The sequence below is a fragment of the Dendropsophus ebraccatus genome, chromosome 5 (assembly GCF_027789765.1).
Source record: "Dendropsophus ebraccatus isolate aDenEbr1 chromosome 5, aDenEbr1.pat, whole genome shotgun sequence".
NCBI lineage: Eukaryota > Metazoa > Chordata > Amphibia > Anura > Hylidae > Dendropsophus > Dendropsophus ebraccatus.
Window position 1 is genome coordinate 162,365,815 of NC_091458.1, and position 17,101 is coordinate 162,382,915.

General features: G+C 52.5%; 1 protein-coding gene and 1 long non-coding RNA gene across 6 annotated transcripts in view; one reads left to right on the forward strand and one right to left on the reverse strand.

The window, feature by feature from the left end:
* The window catches only part of CNKSR1 (connector enhancer of kinase suppressor of Ras 1), an 89,430-nt gene extending 87,122 nt beyond the window's left edge, over positions 1-2,308 (forward strand). For all 4 annotated transcript variants that reach the window (XM_069971814.1, XM_069971816.1, XM_069971817.1 and 1 more), the window contains one exon: positions 2,064-2,308. In XM_069971814.1, coding sequence (XP_069827915.1) covers positions 2,064-2,279 — 216 coding nt within the window. In that variant the 3' untranslated portion in view covers positions 2,280-2,308. The remainder of the gene's footprint in view (positions 1-2,063) is intronic.
* A 9,019-nt stretch (positions 2,309-11,327) lies between these two features.
* LOC138793960 (uncharacterized) overlaps positions 11,328-17,101 on the reverse strand; it is a 117,078-nt gene continuing 111,304 nt past the window's right edge. For both annotated transcript variants that reach the window (XR_011363378.1, XR_011363379.1), the window contains exon 5: positions 11,328-12,001. This is a non-coding gene — a long non-coding RNA (uncharacterized lncRNA). The remainder of the gene's footprint in view (positions 12,002-17,101) is intronic.

Genomic DNA, 17,101 nt, shown 5'->3' on the forward strand with positions numbered 1-17,101 from the left:
CTGTGTGACCCTGGTGCCAGGTAACTTACTGTGAAGGTGTTACACATCTCCCTCCTTGCTGACAGCCTCCAGTAGCTTGGACTAGACACAACATATACATAGACATCCGGCTGCTGGCATCATCGCTCCTTACTAGATGAGCAGAGTTTCTGTAACACTGTCCAACTGCTTAAAGGGGTTTTCCAGCCAAAATGGACAGATGAGCTCTCCACACTGATTGGAGGTGCTGATCGGCGCCCACACTACACAGTGAATGGAGGAGTGAATTCAGAAGAACAGTAGCTGAGCTTCAGATACAGCGGGCCATGACTACACGGTGTGGGCACTGATCAGTCACTGAGCTGTAGATACAGCATGCCATGACAACACGGTGATACTACATACTGTGCAGTGTGGGGGCCGATCAGTGACTGAGCTGCAGATACAGCATGCCATGATGACACACGGTGATACTACATACTGTGCAGTGTGGGGGCCGATCAGTGACTGAGCTGCAGATGTCGGTCTCGGCAGATTCCTCAGTCATTGGAGACATCCTCTGTCTGCCGCTTGTTCTGCCACTGACAGCGCCGAACACCCAGACACCGACCTTCTACATGTTATTATCATGTCATAAATGCTAGTAATGTTTTAAACCCTGCCTCCGTATATATACACAGCCCTGCCTCCGTATATACACACAGCCCTGCCTCCGTATATACACACAGCCCTGCCTCCGTATATATATACAGCCCTGCCTCCGTATATACACACAGCCCTGCCTCCGTATATACACACAGCCCTGCCTCCGTATGTATACACAGCCCTGCCTCCGTATGTATACACAGCCCTGCCTCCGTATGTATACACAGCCCTGCCTCCGTATATATACACAGCCCTGCCTCCGTATATATACACTGCCCTGCCTCCGTATACACAGCCCTGCCTCCGTATATACACTGCCCTGCCTCCGTATACACTGCCCTGCCTCCGTATATATACACAGCCCTGCCTCCGTATATATACACAGCCCTGCCTCCGTATGTATACACAGCCCTGCCTCCGTATATATACACTGCCCTGCCTCCGTATACACAGCCCTGCCTCCGTATATATACACAGCCCTGCCTCCGTATGTATACACAGCCCTGCCTCCGTATATATACACAGCCCTGCCTCCGTATATATACACAGCCCTGCCTCCGTATATATACACAGCCCTGCCTCCGTATATACACAGCCCTGCCTCCGTATGTATACACAGCCCTGCCTCCGTATGTATACACAGCCCTGCCTCCGTATATACACAGCCCTGCCTCCGTATATACACACAGCCCTGCCTCCGTATATACACACAGCCCTGCCTCCGTATATACACAGCCCTGCCTCCGTATATACACACAGCCCTGCCTCCGTATATACACACAGCCCTGCCTCCGTATATACACACAACCCTGCCTCCGTATGTATACACAGCCCTGCCTCCGTATATACACAGCCCTGCCTCCGTATATACACAGCCCTGCCTCCGTATATACACAGCCCTGCCTCCGTATATACACACAGCCCTGCCTCCGTATATACACAGCCCTGCCTCCGTATACACAGCCCTGCCTCCGTATGTATACACAGCCCTGCCTCCGTATATATACACAGCCCTGCCTCCGTATATATACACAGCCCTGCCTCCGTATATATACACAGCCCTGCCTCCGTATATACACACAGCCCTGCCTCCGTATATACACACAGCCCTGCCTCCGTATATACACACAGCCCTGCCTCCGTATATACACACAGCCCTGCCTCCGTATATACACACAGCCCTGCCTCCGTATATACACACAGCCCTGCCTCCGTATATACACACAGCCCTGCCTCCGTATATACACACAGCCCTGCCTCCGTATATACACACAGCCCTGCCTCCGTATATATACACAGCCCTGCCTCCGTATATATACACAGCCCTGCCTCCGTATATATACACAGCCCTGCCTCCGTATATACACACAGCCCTGCCTCCGTATATATACACAGCCCTGCCTCCGTATATACACTTTATCCTTATTCTGTTTCCCCAGGCAAAGCTTTTGGAGCTCCAATCTCTGGACCAAATCCTGGATAATCCCGGCCTAAACTCCAATTTATTTCAGAGATGGAAGTCTGAGCATGAACATCTCTATGGTAGTCTGGGAATGAGTCCTCCAGCACAGAGAGCGGCTGCCAGTAACACCTGTCCGGAAAAGAAGAATGATAGAAGTCCGCGGCACAGCAGAGAAAGTGAAGAGAGTGACTGAGGGCGACCTCTGGGGGGATGGGACCTCTGACTGGGGGGGGGGCCTGGGTGGGATCTCTGATGGGGCAGGGGGAGCGGGGGTCCTGGGTGGGACCTCTGATGGGGGAGGGGGGTCCTGGGTGGGACCTCTGATGGGGCAGGGGGTGCGGGGGTCCTGGGTGGGACCTCTGATGGGGCAGGGGGTGCGGGGGTCCTGGGTGGGACCTCTGATGGGGGAGGGGGGTCCTGGGTGGGACCTCTGATGGGGGAGGGGGGTCCTGGGTGGGACCTCTGATGGGGGAGGGGGGTCCTGGGTGGGACCTCTGATGGGGCAGGGGGGTCCTGGGTGGGACCTCTGATGGTCTAGGAAGGCGCGTGCTCTGCTCTCTAATCTCGCTCCTCCTGTAATTTTACTTGCTATGTTACTTCTCTCTGTTATCAGCCACTATGGGATATGTAGTTATTTTATAGGTGCTGTATGTTATATTCTATAATCTCCTTCTTATCTGACAGTTCAGTTAAAGGGGAACCTAAAAGAAGGTGCCAGTACATCAGAAGCATCGAGAGTTACCCTGCCAGTGCCATCTACCCCAGGCCGCCCTCCCTCTGTGTGCCCCCGGCTGCTAAGGAGCGAGGCCGCCCTCCCTCTGTGTGCCCCCGGCTGCTAAGGAGCAAGGCCGCCCGCCCTCCCTCTGTGTGCCCCCGGCTGCTAAGGAGCAAGGCCGCCCGCCCTTCCTCTGTGTGCCCCCCGGCTGCTGAGGAGCGAGGCCGCCCTCCCTCTGTGTGCGCCTGGCTGCTGAGGAGCGAGGCCGCCCTCCCTCTGTGTGCCCCCGGCTGCTGAGGAGCGAGGCCGCCCTCCCTCTGTGTGCCACTGGCTGCTGAGGAGCGAGGCCGCCCTCCCTCTGTGTGCCCCCCGACTGCTAAGGAGCAAGGCCGCCCTCCTCCCTCTGTGTGCCCCCGGCTGCTGAGGAGCGAGGCCACCCTCCCTTCCTCTGTGTGCCCCCCGGCTGCTGAGGAGCGAGGCCGCCCTCCCTCCCTCTGTGTGCGCCCGGCTGCTGAGGAGCGAGGCCGCCCTCCCTCCCTCTGTGTGCCCCCGGCTGCTGAGGAGCAAGGCCGCCCTCCCTCTGTGTGCCCCCGGCTGCTGAGGAGTGAGGCCGCCCTCCCTCTGTGTGCCCCTGACTGCTAAGGAGCAAGGCCACCCTCCCTCCCTCTGTGTGCGCCTGGCTGCTGAGGAGCAAGGCCGCCCTCCCTCTGTGTGCCCCCGGCTGCTGAGGAGTGAGGCCGCCCTCCCTCTGTGTGCCCCCCGACTGCTAAGGAGCAAGGCCACCCTCCCTCCCTCTGTGTGCCCCTGGCTGCTGAGGAGCGAGGCCGCCCTCCCTCCCTCTGTGTGCCCCTGGCTGCTGAGGAGCAAGGCCGCCCTCCCTCTGTGTGCGCCTGGCTGCTAAGGAGCAAGGCCGCCCGCCCTCCCTCTGTGTGCCCCCGGCTGCTAAGGAGCAAGGCCGCCCGCCCTTCCTCTGTGTGCCCCCCGGCTGCTGAGGAGCGAGGCCGCCCTCCCTCTGTGTGCGCCTGGCTGCTGAGGAGCGAGGCCGCCCTCCCTCTGTGTGCCCCTGGCTGCTGAGGAGCAAGGCTGCCCTCCCTCTGTGTGCCCCCGGCTGCTGAGGAGCAAGGCTGCCCTCCCTCTGTGTGCCCCCCGGCTGCTGAGGAGCGAGGCCGCCCTCCCTCTGTGTGCCCCCCGGCTGCTGAGGAGCGAGGCCGCCCTCCCTCTGTGTGCCCCTGGCTGCTGAGGAGCAAGGCCGCCCTCCCTCTGTGTGCCCCCGGCTGCTGAGGAGCGAGGCCACCCTCCCTCCCTCTGTGTGCGCCCGGCTGCTGAGGAGCGAGGCCGCCCTCCCTCCCTCTGTGTGCGCCTGGCTGCTGAGGAGCAAGGCCGCCCTCCCTCTGTGTGCCCCCGGCTGCTGAGGAGTGAGGCCGCCCTCCCTCTGTGTGCCCCCGACTGCTAAGGAGCAAGGCCACCCTCCCTCCCTCTGTGTGCCCCTGGCTGCTGAGGAGCGAGGCCGCCCTCCCTCCCTCTGTGTGCCCCTGGCTGCTGAGGAGCGAGGCCGCCCTCCCTCTGTGTGCGCCTGGCTGCTAAGGAGCGAGGCCGCCCTCCCTCTGTGTGCGCCTGGCTGCTAAGGAGCAAGGCCGCCCGCCCTCCCTCTGTGTGCCCCCGGCTGCTAAGGAGCAAGGCCGCCCGCCCTTCCTCTGTGTGCCCCCCGGCTGCTGAGGAGCGAGGCCGCCCTCCCTCTGTGTGCGCCTGGCTGCTGAGGAGCGAGGCCGCCCTCCCTCTGTGTGCCCCCGGCTGCTGAGGAGCGAGGCCGCCCTCCCTCCCTCTGTGTGCCCCTGGCTGCTGAGGAGCGAGGCCGCCCTCCCTCTGTGTGCGCCTGGCTGCTAAGGAGCGAGGCCGCCCTCTCTCTGTGTGCGCCTGGCTGCTAAGGAGCAAGGCCGCCCGCCCTCCCTCTGTGTGCCCCCGGCTGCTAAGGAGCAAGGCTGCCCGCCCTTCCTCTGTGTGCCCCCCGGCTGCTGAGGAGCGAGGCCGCCCTCCCTCTGTGTGCGCCTGGCTGCTGAGGAGCGAGGCCGCCCTCCCTCTGTGTGCCCCTGGCTGCTGAGGAGCAAGGCTGCCCTCCCTCTGTGTGCCCCCGGCTGCTGAGGAGCAAGGCTGCCCTCCCTCTGTGTGCCCCCCGGCTGCTGAGGAGCGAGGCCGCCCTCCCTCTGTGTGCCCCCCGGCTGCTGAGGAGCGAGGCCGCCCTCCCTCTGTGTGCCCCTGGCTGCTGAGGAGCAAGGCCGCCCTCCCTCTGTGTGCCCCCGGCTGCTGAGGAGCAAGGCTGCCCTCCCTCTGTGTGCCCCCGGCTGCTGAGGAGCGAGGCCGCCCTCCTCCCTCTGTGTGCCCCCGGCTGCTGAGGAGCGAGGCCGCCCTCCCCCTCTGTGTGCGCCTGGCTGCTGAGGAGCAAGGCTGCCCTCCCTCTGTGTGCCCCCGGCTGCTGAGGAGCAAGGCTGCCCTCCCTCTGTGTGCCCCCGGCTGCTGAGGAGCGAGGCCGCCCTCCTCCCTCTGTGTGCCCCCGGCTGCTGAGGAGCGAGGCCGCCCTCCCCCTCTGTGTGCGCCTGGCTGCTGAGGAGCGAGGCCGCCCTCCCTGTTTCTATTTTCTGACTGTAATTTTTTTTCACTTTTTGTACATTTTTATGGGGGCGGCCATATTGCCTTGGCGGTTTTTAACAGCAATTAGTGACATGCTTTACAGCAAGACTCATGGACATAAACGACAATAGACATACTCAGTCCCCTTGAGATGAATTTGAGACATTACTGAGCGCGCTCTGTGACCTGTGAAGAGGTCATTCCTCAGGGAGCTGCTATTGTCTCCGCTATCTACTGGTGTCACATGATGCTGCAATGCTGGAGAGATCACTTTACTGCAGAACAACAGGAAGTCTGAGCTTAGTTTTAGCCCCAGTGGTGAGAATGAGAACTGCAAGAAATTGGCTGGTTTTACGGTTATTGAGCAAATGTAGTCAGTGTTTTCTTTATCTTCGTAGAATTTGATTTTAATATTTTTTTTTCTTTTCCTTATGTACATGGGTCGTCCCCAGCATATAAAGCAGTGCCTTATCTACAAGGGTCGTCCCCAGCATATAAAGCAGTGCCTTATCTACATGGGTCACCCCAGCCTATAAAGCAGTGCCTTATCTACATGGGTCACCCCAGCCTATAAAGCAGTGCCTTATCTACATGGGTCACCCCAGCCTATAAAGAAGTGCCTTATCTACAAGGGTCGTCCCCAGCGTATAAAGCAGTGCCTTATGTACGTGGGTCGTCCCCAGCGTATAAAGCAGTGCCTTATCTACATGGGTCGTCCCCAGCGTATAAAGCAGTGCCTTATCTACATGGGTCGTCCCCAGCGTATAAAGCAGTGCCTTATCTACATGGGTCACCCCAGCCTATAAAGCAGTGCCTTATCTACATGGGTCGTCCCCAGCATATAAAGCAGTGCCTTATCTACATGGGTCGTCCCCAGCATATAAAGCAGTGCCTTATGTACGTGGGTCGTCCCCAGCCTATAAAGCAGTGCCTTATCTACATGGGTCGTCCCCAGCATATAAAGCAGTGCCTTATCTACATGGGTCGTCCCCAGCATATAAAGCAGTGCCTTATGTACGTGGGTCGTCCCCAGCCTATAAAGCAGTGCCTTATCTACATGGGTCGTGCTCAGCATATAAAGCAGTGCCTTATCTACATGGGTCGTCCCCAGCATATAAAGCAGTGCCTTATCTACATGGGTCATGCTCAGCATATAAAGCAGTGCCTTATCTACATGGGTCGTCCCCAGCATATAAAGCAGTGCCTTATCTACATGGGTCGTGCTCAGCATATAAAGCAGTGCCTTATCTACATGGGTCGTCCCCAGCATATAAAGCAGTGCCTTATCTACATGGGTCGTCCCCAGCGTATAAAGCAGTGCCTTATCTACATGGTTCGTCCCCAGCATATAAAGCAGTGCCTTATCTACATGGTTCGTCCCCAGCCTATAAAGCAGTGCCTTATGTACGTGGGTCGTCCCCAGCATATAAAGCAGTGCCTTATGTACACGTGATACCAGAGGCCCCTCCTTCTCCCCCATGGGCAGGCTTTGTTGTTATAACCCCTTGCCCTCGGTTACATCCCGCCTTTGGGCACTTATGGGTTGTCCCATTATTATAGGTAGTTAGTCTAGATATAAGCAAAGGGGATTGTGGGAAAGTGGTGACAGTCCTAAGTGCTGAATCCATGGGGGAGAGATACTGTACAACCATGTTGGTTATTTCACTTACGTGGATGGGATAGAATTTACCAGCTTTGTGGGACGATCCCTGTAACATTGAAAAGTTTCAGAGAAATTCTGAACATGAATATATTTAAAATACCTATAAATACATTTTTACATACGTTATTGGGTGTCTTTTATTTAGATGTTAATGTGTTTAATGTCCACAAATACCTGTGTATGCACACAATACCCTACAGAACCATACAATACCATACAGAACCATACAATACAGAACCATACCATACAATACAAAACCATACAGAACCATACCATACAGCACCATACAATACAATACCATACAGAACCATACAATACAATACCATACAGAACCATACAATACAGAACCATACAATACAATACCATACAGAACCATACAATACAATACCATACAGAACCATACAATACAATACCATACAGAACCATACCATACAGCACCATACAATACAATACCATACAGAACCATACAATACAATACCATACAGAACCATACAATACAATACCATACAGAACCATACAATACAAAACCATACAGAACCATACAATACAAAACCATACAGAACCATACAATACAGAACCATACAATACAAAACCATACAGAGCAAAACCAAACAATACAAAACCATACAGAACCATACAATACAAAACCATACCATATAATACAACACCATACCATACAATACAAAACCATACAGCACCAAACTACAAAACCATACCATACACAACCATACAATACAATACCATACAGAACCATACAATACAATACCATACAGAACCATAAAATACCATACAGAACCATAAAATACCATACAGAACCATACAATACAAAACCATACCATACAGAACCATACCATACCATACAATACAATACCATACAGAACCATACAATACCATACAATACAGAACCATACAATACAGCACCAAACCATACAATACAATACAGAACCATACCATACAGCACCAAACCATACAATACAGAAGCATACCATATAATACAGCACCATACCATACCATACAATACAAAACCATACAATACCATACAGCACCATACAATACAGCACCATACCATACAATACAGAACCATACCATACAATACAATACCATACAGAACCATACAATACCATACAATACAGAACCATACAATACAGCACCAAACCATACAATACAATACCATACAATACAGAACCATACCATACAGCACCAAACCATACAATACAATACCATACAATACAGAACCATACCATACAGCACCAAACCATACAATACAGAAGCATACCATATAATACAGCACCATACCATACAGAATCATACCATACAATACAAAACCATACAATACCATACAGCACCATACCATACAGAACCATACCATACAATACAGCACCATACCATACAGAACCATACCATACAATACAAAACCATACAATACCATACAGCACCATACCATACAGAACCATACCATACAATACAAAACCATACAATACCATACAGCACCATACAATACAGCACCATACCATACAATACAGCACCATACCATATAATACAGAACCATACCATATAATACAGAACCATACCATACAATACAGAACCATACCATACAATACAGAACCATACAATACAGAACCATACCATACAATACAGCACCATACCATACAATACAGCACCATACCATACAATACAGAACCATACCATATAATACAGCACCATACCATACAATACAGAACCATACCATATAATACAGCACCATACCATATAATACAGCACCATACCATATAATACAGCACCATACCATATAATACAGCACCATACCATACAGCACCATACCATACAATACAAAACCATACCATACAGAACCATACCATACAATACAATACCATACAGAACCAAACTACAAAACCATACCATACAGATCCATGCCATACCATACAGAACCAAACCATACAATACAAAACCATACAGAACCATACAATACAGATCCAAACCAATCAAAACCATACCATACCATACAGATCCATACCATACAGAACAATACCATACAGAACAATACCATACCATACAGAACAATACCATACCATACCATACAGAACAATACCATACCAAACCATACAGAACAATACCATAAAGAACAATACCATACCATACCATACAGAACAATACCATACAGAACAATACCATACCATACAGAACAGAACCATACAAGACAATACAATACCATACAAGACAATACCATACAGAACAGAACCATACAATACATACTGTACCATAAAATACAATACCATCCCATACAGCATAGGTACATGCTCTATTTACTTTTTAGTTCTGTTAGAGGCCGGTATCAGGTAAGCTTAAAATGCTGTGGCTGTCAGTCGCGCCTCTTTCCCATGACGTGACCTCTGGGCTAGCGAGCGCATTGTGTAACTGAGCCAAATAACACTGCTCGCCCCAGGTCTCCATGTTTGCTGCCTACGTTATATATTGTACTCACTGTATATACTGACAGCAGCTCCCTGTACTCACTGTATATACTGACAGCAGCTCCCTGTGTACTCACTGTATATACCGACAGCAGCTCCCTGTGTACTCACTGTATATACTGACAGCAGCTCCCTGTGTACTCAATGTATATACTGACAGAAGCTCCCTGTGTACTCGCTGTATATACCGACTGCAGCTCCCTGTGTACTCGCTGTATATACCGACGGCGGCTCCCTGTGTACTCGCTGTATATACCGACGGCGGCTCCCTGTGTGCTCGCTGTATATACCGACGGCGGCTCCCTGTGTACTCGCTGTATATACCGACGGCGGCTCCGTGTACTCACTGTATATACCGACAGCAGCTCCCTGTACTCACTGTATAAACCGACAGCAGCTCCCTGTGTACTCACTGTATATACCGACAGCAGCTCCCTGTGTACTCACTGTATATACTGACAGCAGCTCCCTGTGTACTCACTGTATATACTGACAGCAGCCCCCTGTGTACTCACTGTATATACTGACAGCGGCTCCCTGTACTCACTGTATATACCGACGGCGGCTCCGTGTACTCGCTGTATATACCGACAGCAGCTCCCTGTGTACTCGCTGTATATACTGACAGCGGCTCCCTGTGTACTCACTGTATATACCGACTGCAGCTCCCTGTGTACTCGCTGTATATACTGACCCCTGAAAAGCGCATCAAAAAATCCCCTCTTCCGACCCTCTCGGCTTAGATAGATGAAGTAGAATATAACTTTTAATATAACCATAAAAAGAAGCAAAAAAAAGTGGTAGCACCAAAAAAGTAAAAAATACGGCCACTAGGTGGTGCTGTGCAACAAGAGAAAGTAACTTGTATGACATATAGAGGCTAAATGCAGTCAGCCAGGAGGCTAATTGGTATATGGCGTCAGGCCGTATCGTCCCTTGAATAGGCAGTCAATAGGCAGATTTAAGAGCATGCAGGAGGCATCTAGCGGCTAGTTTTGCTCCATGGGCAGCGTGCTCAGGATAAATGACGTAAACCGATAGATCTCTGAGTCACTTGAACAAGAAAATATAACAGGTCCCAATGCAAAAATGGCCCCATTCTCCAGTGTGAAACCTAAGAGCCAGTACCCCGTATCTCTCACCATGTAGAGACATTTGTGAATATGAGGAGTCTTGATCTGACTGAACTGGGAAAACGTAAAAGAAGACAAAGGATACCGCAGAATTTATGGAAAGATGCTTGGGTAGTATTGGAGAACCTGATGAATAACAGTGATGTCATAATAAAGGCCTCAGACAAAGGGGACAACATTGTTCTTATGGACAAGACCACTTGCCTAAATATGACCCCAAAAATTCTTGGCGATACACCCACTTTTCTCCGAGTTGAAGTCTAAACACACAAAATTAATCACAGATGAAGAACTCTAACCCGACCCTTGCTACTTTCTACCCTTTACCCAAGGTCCACAAGACTGTGGATGGGACCGGGATGCCCTATTGTATCAGGGAACAATAATCTCACCCAAGAAAGCAGCCATTACATGGATGAAGTTCTATAAGCGTTTGTGGAGGTCCTCCTACCTCAGAGACACAACGGACACAGTTCACTCACTAAAGACTGGTTAGTGTGGATGTGGAAGCGTTGTTCAGTAAGATTCAGCACGACTCGGGGATTGAAGCTGTCGGCCACTTTCTGAGCACCAGGGTCGCAATCACAATGACAATATTTTCATCCTATCACTTCAGTTTATTTTCACACACAATTTCTTCCTTTTCAGCCGTACCATCTACAGGCAAATGAAAGGTACCGCCATGGGCACGATTTCTGCACCCTCATTCACAAATCTTTTGTTAGGGCGGTGGGAGGACCGAATAGTTTTCACTGATGATAACTCCTGGGTCATTACATTGACGACATTCTGATTTTCTGGGAATCAGAAATCAGCTTTTTTAATACAATTTGTCTCTCACTTGAACAGTTACCAGATAGTTATGTTCTTCACATTGGAGGAAGAAATATTTCCTGGATCTATAAATCGATGAAGCCAATAATATCCAGACAAATACATACCGCAAAGATACAGCAACAAATAATCGAGTCTATTGGCGCAGCTTTCATCCAAGGACCCTTAAAGCGGGCATGCCTACTGGGCAACATCTGAGAGTGCACCGAAATGGCTCCGATAAGAGCAACTTTATGCATCAATGCAAAAAACTGCAGCCACATTTTAGAAGGCGATCGCAGAGCCATGCTATTAGATCCATGCAGAATTGTTTCTGTTGTGTGGAACGTGAGGTCGAGTTCCCCTGGAGTAGCTGGGTGCCATGAAGGCCTCGGTTATGTACAATGGATGGGTAGAGGCTGTTCACATCCATGGTGTCCAATATGCTTTCAGGTGGCATGGATAGACGTCGACATGTCAGGAAGTCAGAGGTTTCTAATAGGAAAGATTTTGGGTTGAGTACCAGGTGTATACCTACAAGTAGTATAGTATATGGGTATATAGCTAGTACTAGTCAATTATTTACAACTATAAAAAAATAATAATAATCTGCTGTACACTATAGTACTAATATTATACAGTCTAACCAGGGTCATAGTGCAAGTCTAGTGGTGGGGACTGAGTATATGCCGCTGTATACTGTGCGACACTTTTTTCTGACAGTAGTATACGCACCAATAACCAAAAGTTGTGAACAGTTCTTTTTCTGACTAGTGATATCCCTTTCTGGTAGACAAATCCCAGGGTTGCACTCTGATTGTGGTGACAGCACGGACAGATTTGGACCCAGGGTCAGCACACGTCCTACCAACCCCGAGGATTGCGGACCCTCCCTTGGTCATGTTTTCCCCAGCAGATTGTTTCCCTTTCACCAACCTCTCCACCCACCCTTCCATTTCCCAATCATCATCTGTGAGCACTGCTGCAGGGAAGTGGCATCAAACTGCTGCAACTGCTCAGACGAGGTAGAAAACAGCAGACTGCTGCAGACCTGTAGAATATATCGAGCAGCAGACTGCTGCAGACCTGTAGAATATATCGAGCAGCAGACTGCTGCAGACCTGTAGAATATATCGAGCAGCAGACTGCTGCAGACCTGTAGAATATATCGAGCAGCAGACTGCTGCAGACCTGTAGAATATATCGAGCAGCAGACTGCTGCAGACCTGTAGAATATATCGAGCAGCAGACTGATCTGTGGTTCTCGCGGCTTATTTTAGAATTCGGAATGGTTGTGTGTGACAATGGCCGTTACCTTGTGGCATCTCGTCAGTTCAGTAACCTCAGACAAGTGCCATGCCTGGCTCACATCTTCAACCTTGTGGTTCAGCGTTTTCGAAAAACAAGATCCCCCCCGATTGGTCGGCCCGAGGACACTGCAGCAGCGCTTTGGTTTGCCAGCTCTATGACTTGTGGCAGTGCACTGGAACTCCACATTGGGTTGGTCAGGGTTTGTGTGCAGCAGAGAGCCGACAGGAAGTACCAGCTGCAACATGTCCGTCAGTCTGCCAGTCAGCCTCCCTGCTGCATATGAACAAAACAGTGCTGCGCACGCAGTGGCGGATTAAATGTACCCTGGGCCCCGGGCTGTCCACCCAACCTGCCCCCCCCCCCCTTAGTCAATTCGCCCACATTATAATCTGCTACTGCGCCCCCCCCCCCCCCCCCCCACTGCCTGCCTCCCCTCCCTGCTGGCCCCAATAAACATAATGTTTGGTCCCTTGCTGCTACCCCCAGTAAGCATTGCCCACCCCACCTCCACTGCCCCCAATAAACATATTGCCACCTCACCTGGTCCCCTGATGTTGCCCCAAGGTCACAGCAGCACAGAGGATGTCAGGAGAGGAGGGTGATGATCTTATAGGAGAGGTCACAGCAGCACAGAGGATGTCAGGAGAGGAGGGTGCTGATCTTATAGGAGAGTTCACAGCAGCACAGAGGATGTCAGGAGAGGAGGGTGCTGATCCTATAGGAGATGGTCCCCCTTTATAGCTGGTCCCCCCTCTTTCCCCCCTTATAGATGGTCCCCCTCTTTCCCCCCTTATAGATGGTCCCCCTCTTTCCCCTTTATAGATGGTCCCCCTCCTTCCCCTCCCTTATAGATGGTCCCCCTCTTTTCCCCTTTATAGATGGTCCCCCTCTTTCCCCCTTTATAGATGGTCCCCCTCCTCCCCCTTTATAGATGGTCCCCCTCTCCCCCCCCTTATAGATGGTCCCCCTCTCCCCCCCCCCTTATAGATGGTCCCCCTCCCCCCCCCCTTATAGATGGTCCCCCTCCCCCCCCTTATAGATGGTCCCCCTCTTTCCCCTCTATAGATGCTCCCCCTCTCCCCCCTCCCCCCTCCCTTATAGATGGTCCCCCTCTCCCCCCTTATAGATGGTCCCTCTCTTCCCCCCCTTATAGATGGTCCCCCTCTCTCCCCCCTTATAGATGGTCCCTCTCTCCCCCCTCCCTTATAGATGGTCCCCCTCTGCCCCCCCTTTATAGATGGTCCCCCTCTTTCCCCCCCCCCCTTATAGATGGTCCCCCTCTTCCCCCTTTATAGCTGGTCCCCCTCTTCCCCCCCCCTTATAGATGGTCCCCCTCCCCCCCCCTTATAGATGGTCCCTCTCTCCCCCCCCTTATAGATAGTCCCTCTCTCCCCCCTTCCTTATAGATGTCCTCCTCTCCCCCCCTTCCTTATAGATGTCCCCCTCCCCCCCCCTTATAGATGGTCCCCCTCTTTCCCCCTTTATAGATGGTCCCCCTCTTTCCCCCTTTATAGATGGTCCCCCTCCCCCCCCCTTATAGATGATCCCCCTCTCCCCCCCCTTATAGATGGTCCCCCTCTCCCCCCCCCTTATAGATGGTCCCCCTCTCCCCCCCCTTATAGATAGTCCCCCCTCTTCCCCCCCCCTTATAGATGGTCCCCCTCTCCCCCCCCTTATAGATGGTCCCCCTCTCCCCCCCCTTATAGATGGTCCCCCTCTCCCCCCCCTTATAGATGGTCCCCCTCTCCCCCCCCTTATAGATGGTCCCCCTCTCCCCCCCCCTTATAGATGGTCCCCCTCCCCCCCCCTTATAGATGGTCTCCCTCTTTCACCCCTTATAGATGGTCCCCCTCTTTCCCCTCTATAGATGGTCCCCCTCTTCCCCCCCCTCCCTTATAGATGGTCCCCCTCTCCCCCTCCCTTATTGATGGTCCCCCTCTCCCCCTCCCTTATAGATGGTCCCCCTCTCCCCCTCCCTTATAGATGGTCCCCCTCTCCCCCCCCCTTATAGATGGTCCCCCTCTTCCCCCCCCTTATAGATGGTCCCCCTCTCCCCCCTTCCTTATAGATGGTCCCCCTCCCCCCCCTTATAGATGGTCCCCCTCCCCCCCCCTTATAGATGGTCCCCCCTCCCCCCCCTTATAGATGGTCCCCCTCCCCCCCCCTTATAGATGGTCCCCCTCCCCCCCCTTATAGATGGTCCCTCTCTTTCCCCTCTATAGATGGTCCCCCTCTCCCCCCTCCCTTATAGATGGTCCCTCTCTTCCCCCCCTTATAGATGGTCCCCCTCTCTCCCCCCTTATAGATGGTCCCTCTCTCCCCCCCCCTTATAGATGGTCCCCCTCTTCCCCCCTTATAGATGGTCCCCCTCTTCCCCCCTTATAGATGGTCCCCCTCTTCCCGCCCCCCTTATAGATGGTCCCCCTCTTTCCCCCTTTATAGATGGTCCCCCTCTTTCCCCCCCCCTTATAGATGGTCCCCCTCTTCCCCCCCCCCTTATAGATGGTCCCTCTCTCCCCCCCCTTATAGATGGTCCCCCTCCCCCCCCCCTTATAGATGGTCTCCCTCTTTCACCCCTTATAGATGGTCCCCCTCTTTCCCCTCTATAGATGGTCCCCCTCTCCCCCCCCCTCCCTTATAGATGGTCCCCCTCTCCCCCTCCCTTATAGATGGTCCCCCTCTCCCCCTCCCTTATAGATGGTCCCCCTCTCCCCCCCCCTTATAGATGGTCCCCCTCCCCCCCCTTATAGATGGTCCCCCTCTCCCCCCCCTTATAGATGGTCCCCCTCTCCCCCCTTCCTTATAGATGGTCCCCCTCTTCCCCCTCCCTTATAGATGGTCCCCCTCTTCCCCCCTCCCTTATAGATGGTCCCCCTCTTCCCCCCTCCCTTATAGATGCTCCCCCTCTCCCCCCCCCCCCTTATAGATGGTCCCCCCTCTTCTCCCCTTATAGATGCCCCCCAGTCAGTAAATAACACAAAAATAACAAAATACAACTCACCTACCCTGCGTTCCCCCGTCGATCCTCTCTCCTTCTGCAGTCTCCGGCTGATGCGTGGCTGCCAGGGGTGTCCGGTCTTCTCCCCGGCAGCGCGCGCATCACACAGCTCCTAGTGCCGCCTGGGCCCTGACTTCTGGTACGTGCGCTCTCAGTACCGGAAGTCAGGGCCCCAGGCGGCACTAGGAGCTGTGTGATGCGCGCGCTGCTGAGGAGAGGACGGGACACCCCCGGCAGTCGCGCATCAGCCGGAGGCAGCTGGAGACTCTTGTGACCACAAGCGACACAATGCTTGCGGTCACAAGAGTGCATTATAATGTGGGTGGCGTGGCATGGGCCCCCCCGGAGCCTCGGGCGGCTGCCCAAACTGCCCACATTATAATCCGCCAGTGTGAGCATGGGAACCTGGCAGCATTGTGAATAATAGATCGCATCTCTGGGACCTTAACGCCGTCGCCAACAAGGTAATGAAAAAAAAATCCAGGTATCTGTTTGGCACAGATGGCCTGATGAGATGGAGAGTCATCCTCCGGGTGAGGACAGCGAATTGTTGCTTGTTTGCAGTCTGGCGCACATGGCAGAAGTAATGTTAGGCTTCCTTACCCGCAACCCTTGCGTTACTGTGATTTTTGCCAGCTAGGATTGGTGGCTGTTCCCCTTTCTTGACCCTAAGTAAATGGAGTTGTTCATATATTTCCTTCCCCTAGAGGAGTACGCAAGTCCAGGTATACAACAAGGTCCTGGTGGATAAATTGCTCAAAATCTTCCTATCTGACAACTCTAGCAGCAGAGGACTTGGACTTATTGTACCCAAGTAGGATAAAGTCATCAGTACACATCTTAGGATGTCACAGAGGGATAAGATGGTGGGAGAGTATATCGTGGACTGCAGCACTGTCCTCCCAGATCACTATTGAGTGGACGCGTGGCATGAACTGGCGCTCTACTCCTTGGAGGTGCTGGCTTGCTCTGCAGCTAACATCTTGTCACAGATGGTTTTTAGTGCTGCGGGGCGGTGGGTATCATCACCAATAAGCCGACAGGCTGACGTTTAACAAGATTATTAAGGTGTGGATTTCACTAGACTTCTCCACCAGTGTAAAGCAGCACACCGGACTCATGGGGGTCACAATGTTTAGGAGGACCATCACCAAATTCCATGGCCTCTTAAGAATACTGTATTATTATTTATTATCACTGCTCCACTTAATTGGGAGTGATAATTTGTGCGCCTCCCGCCCTACATGTGCACCGGACGCATTAATGTGCGCCTCCCGCCCTACATG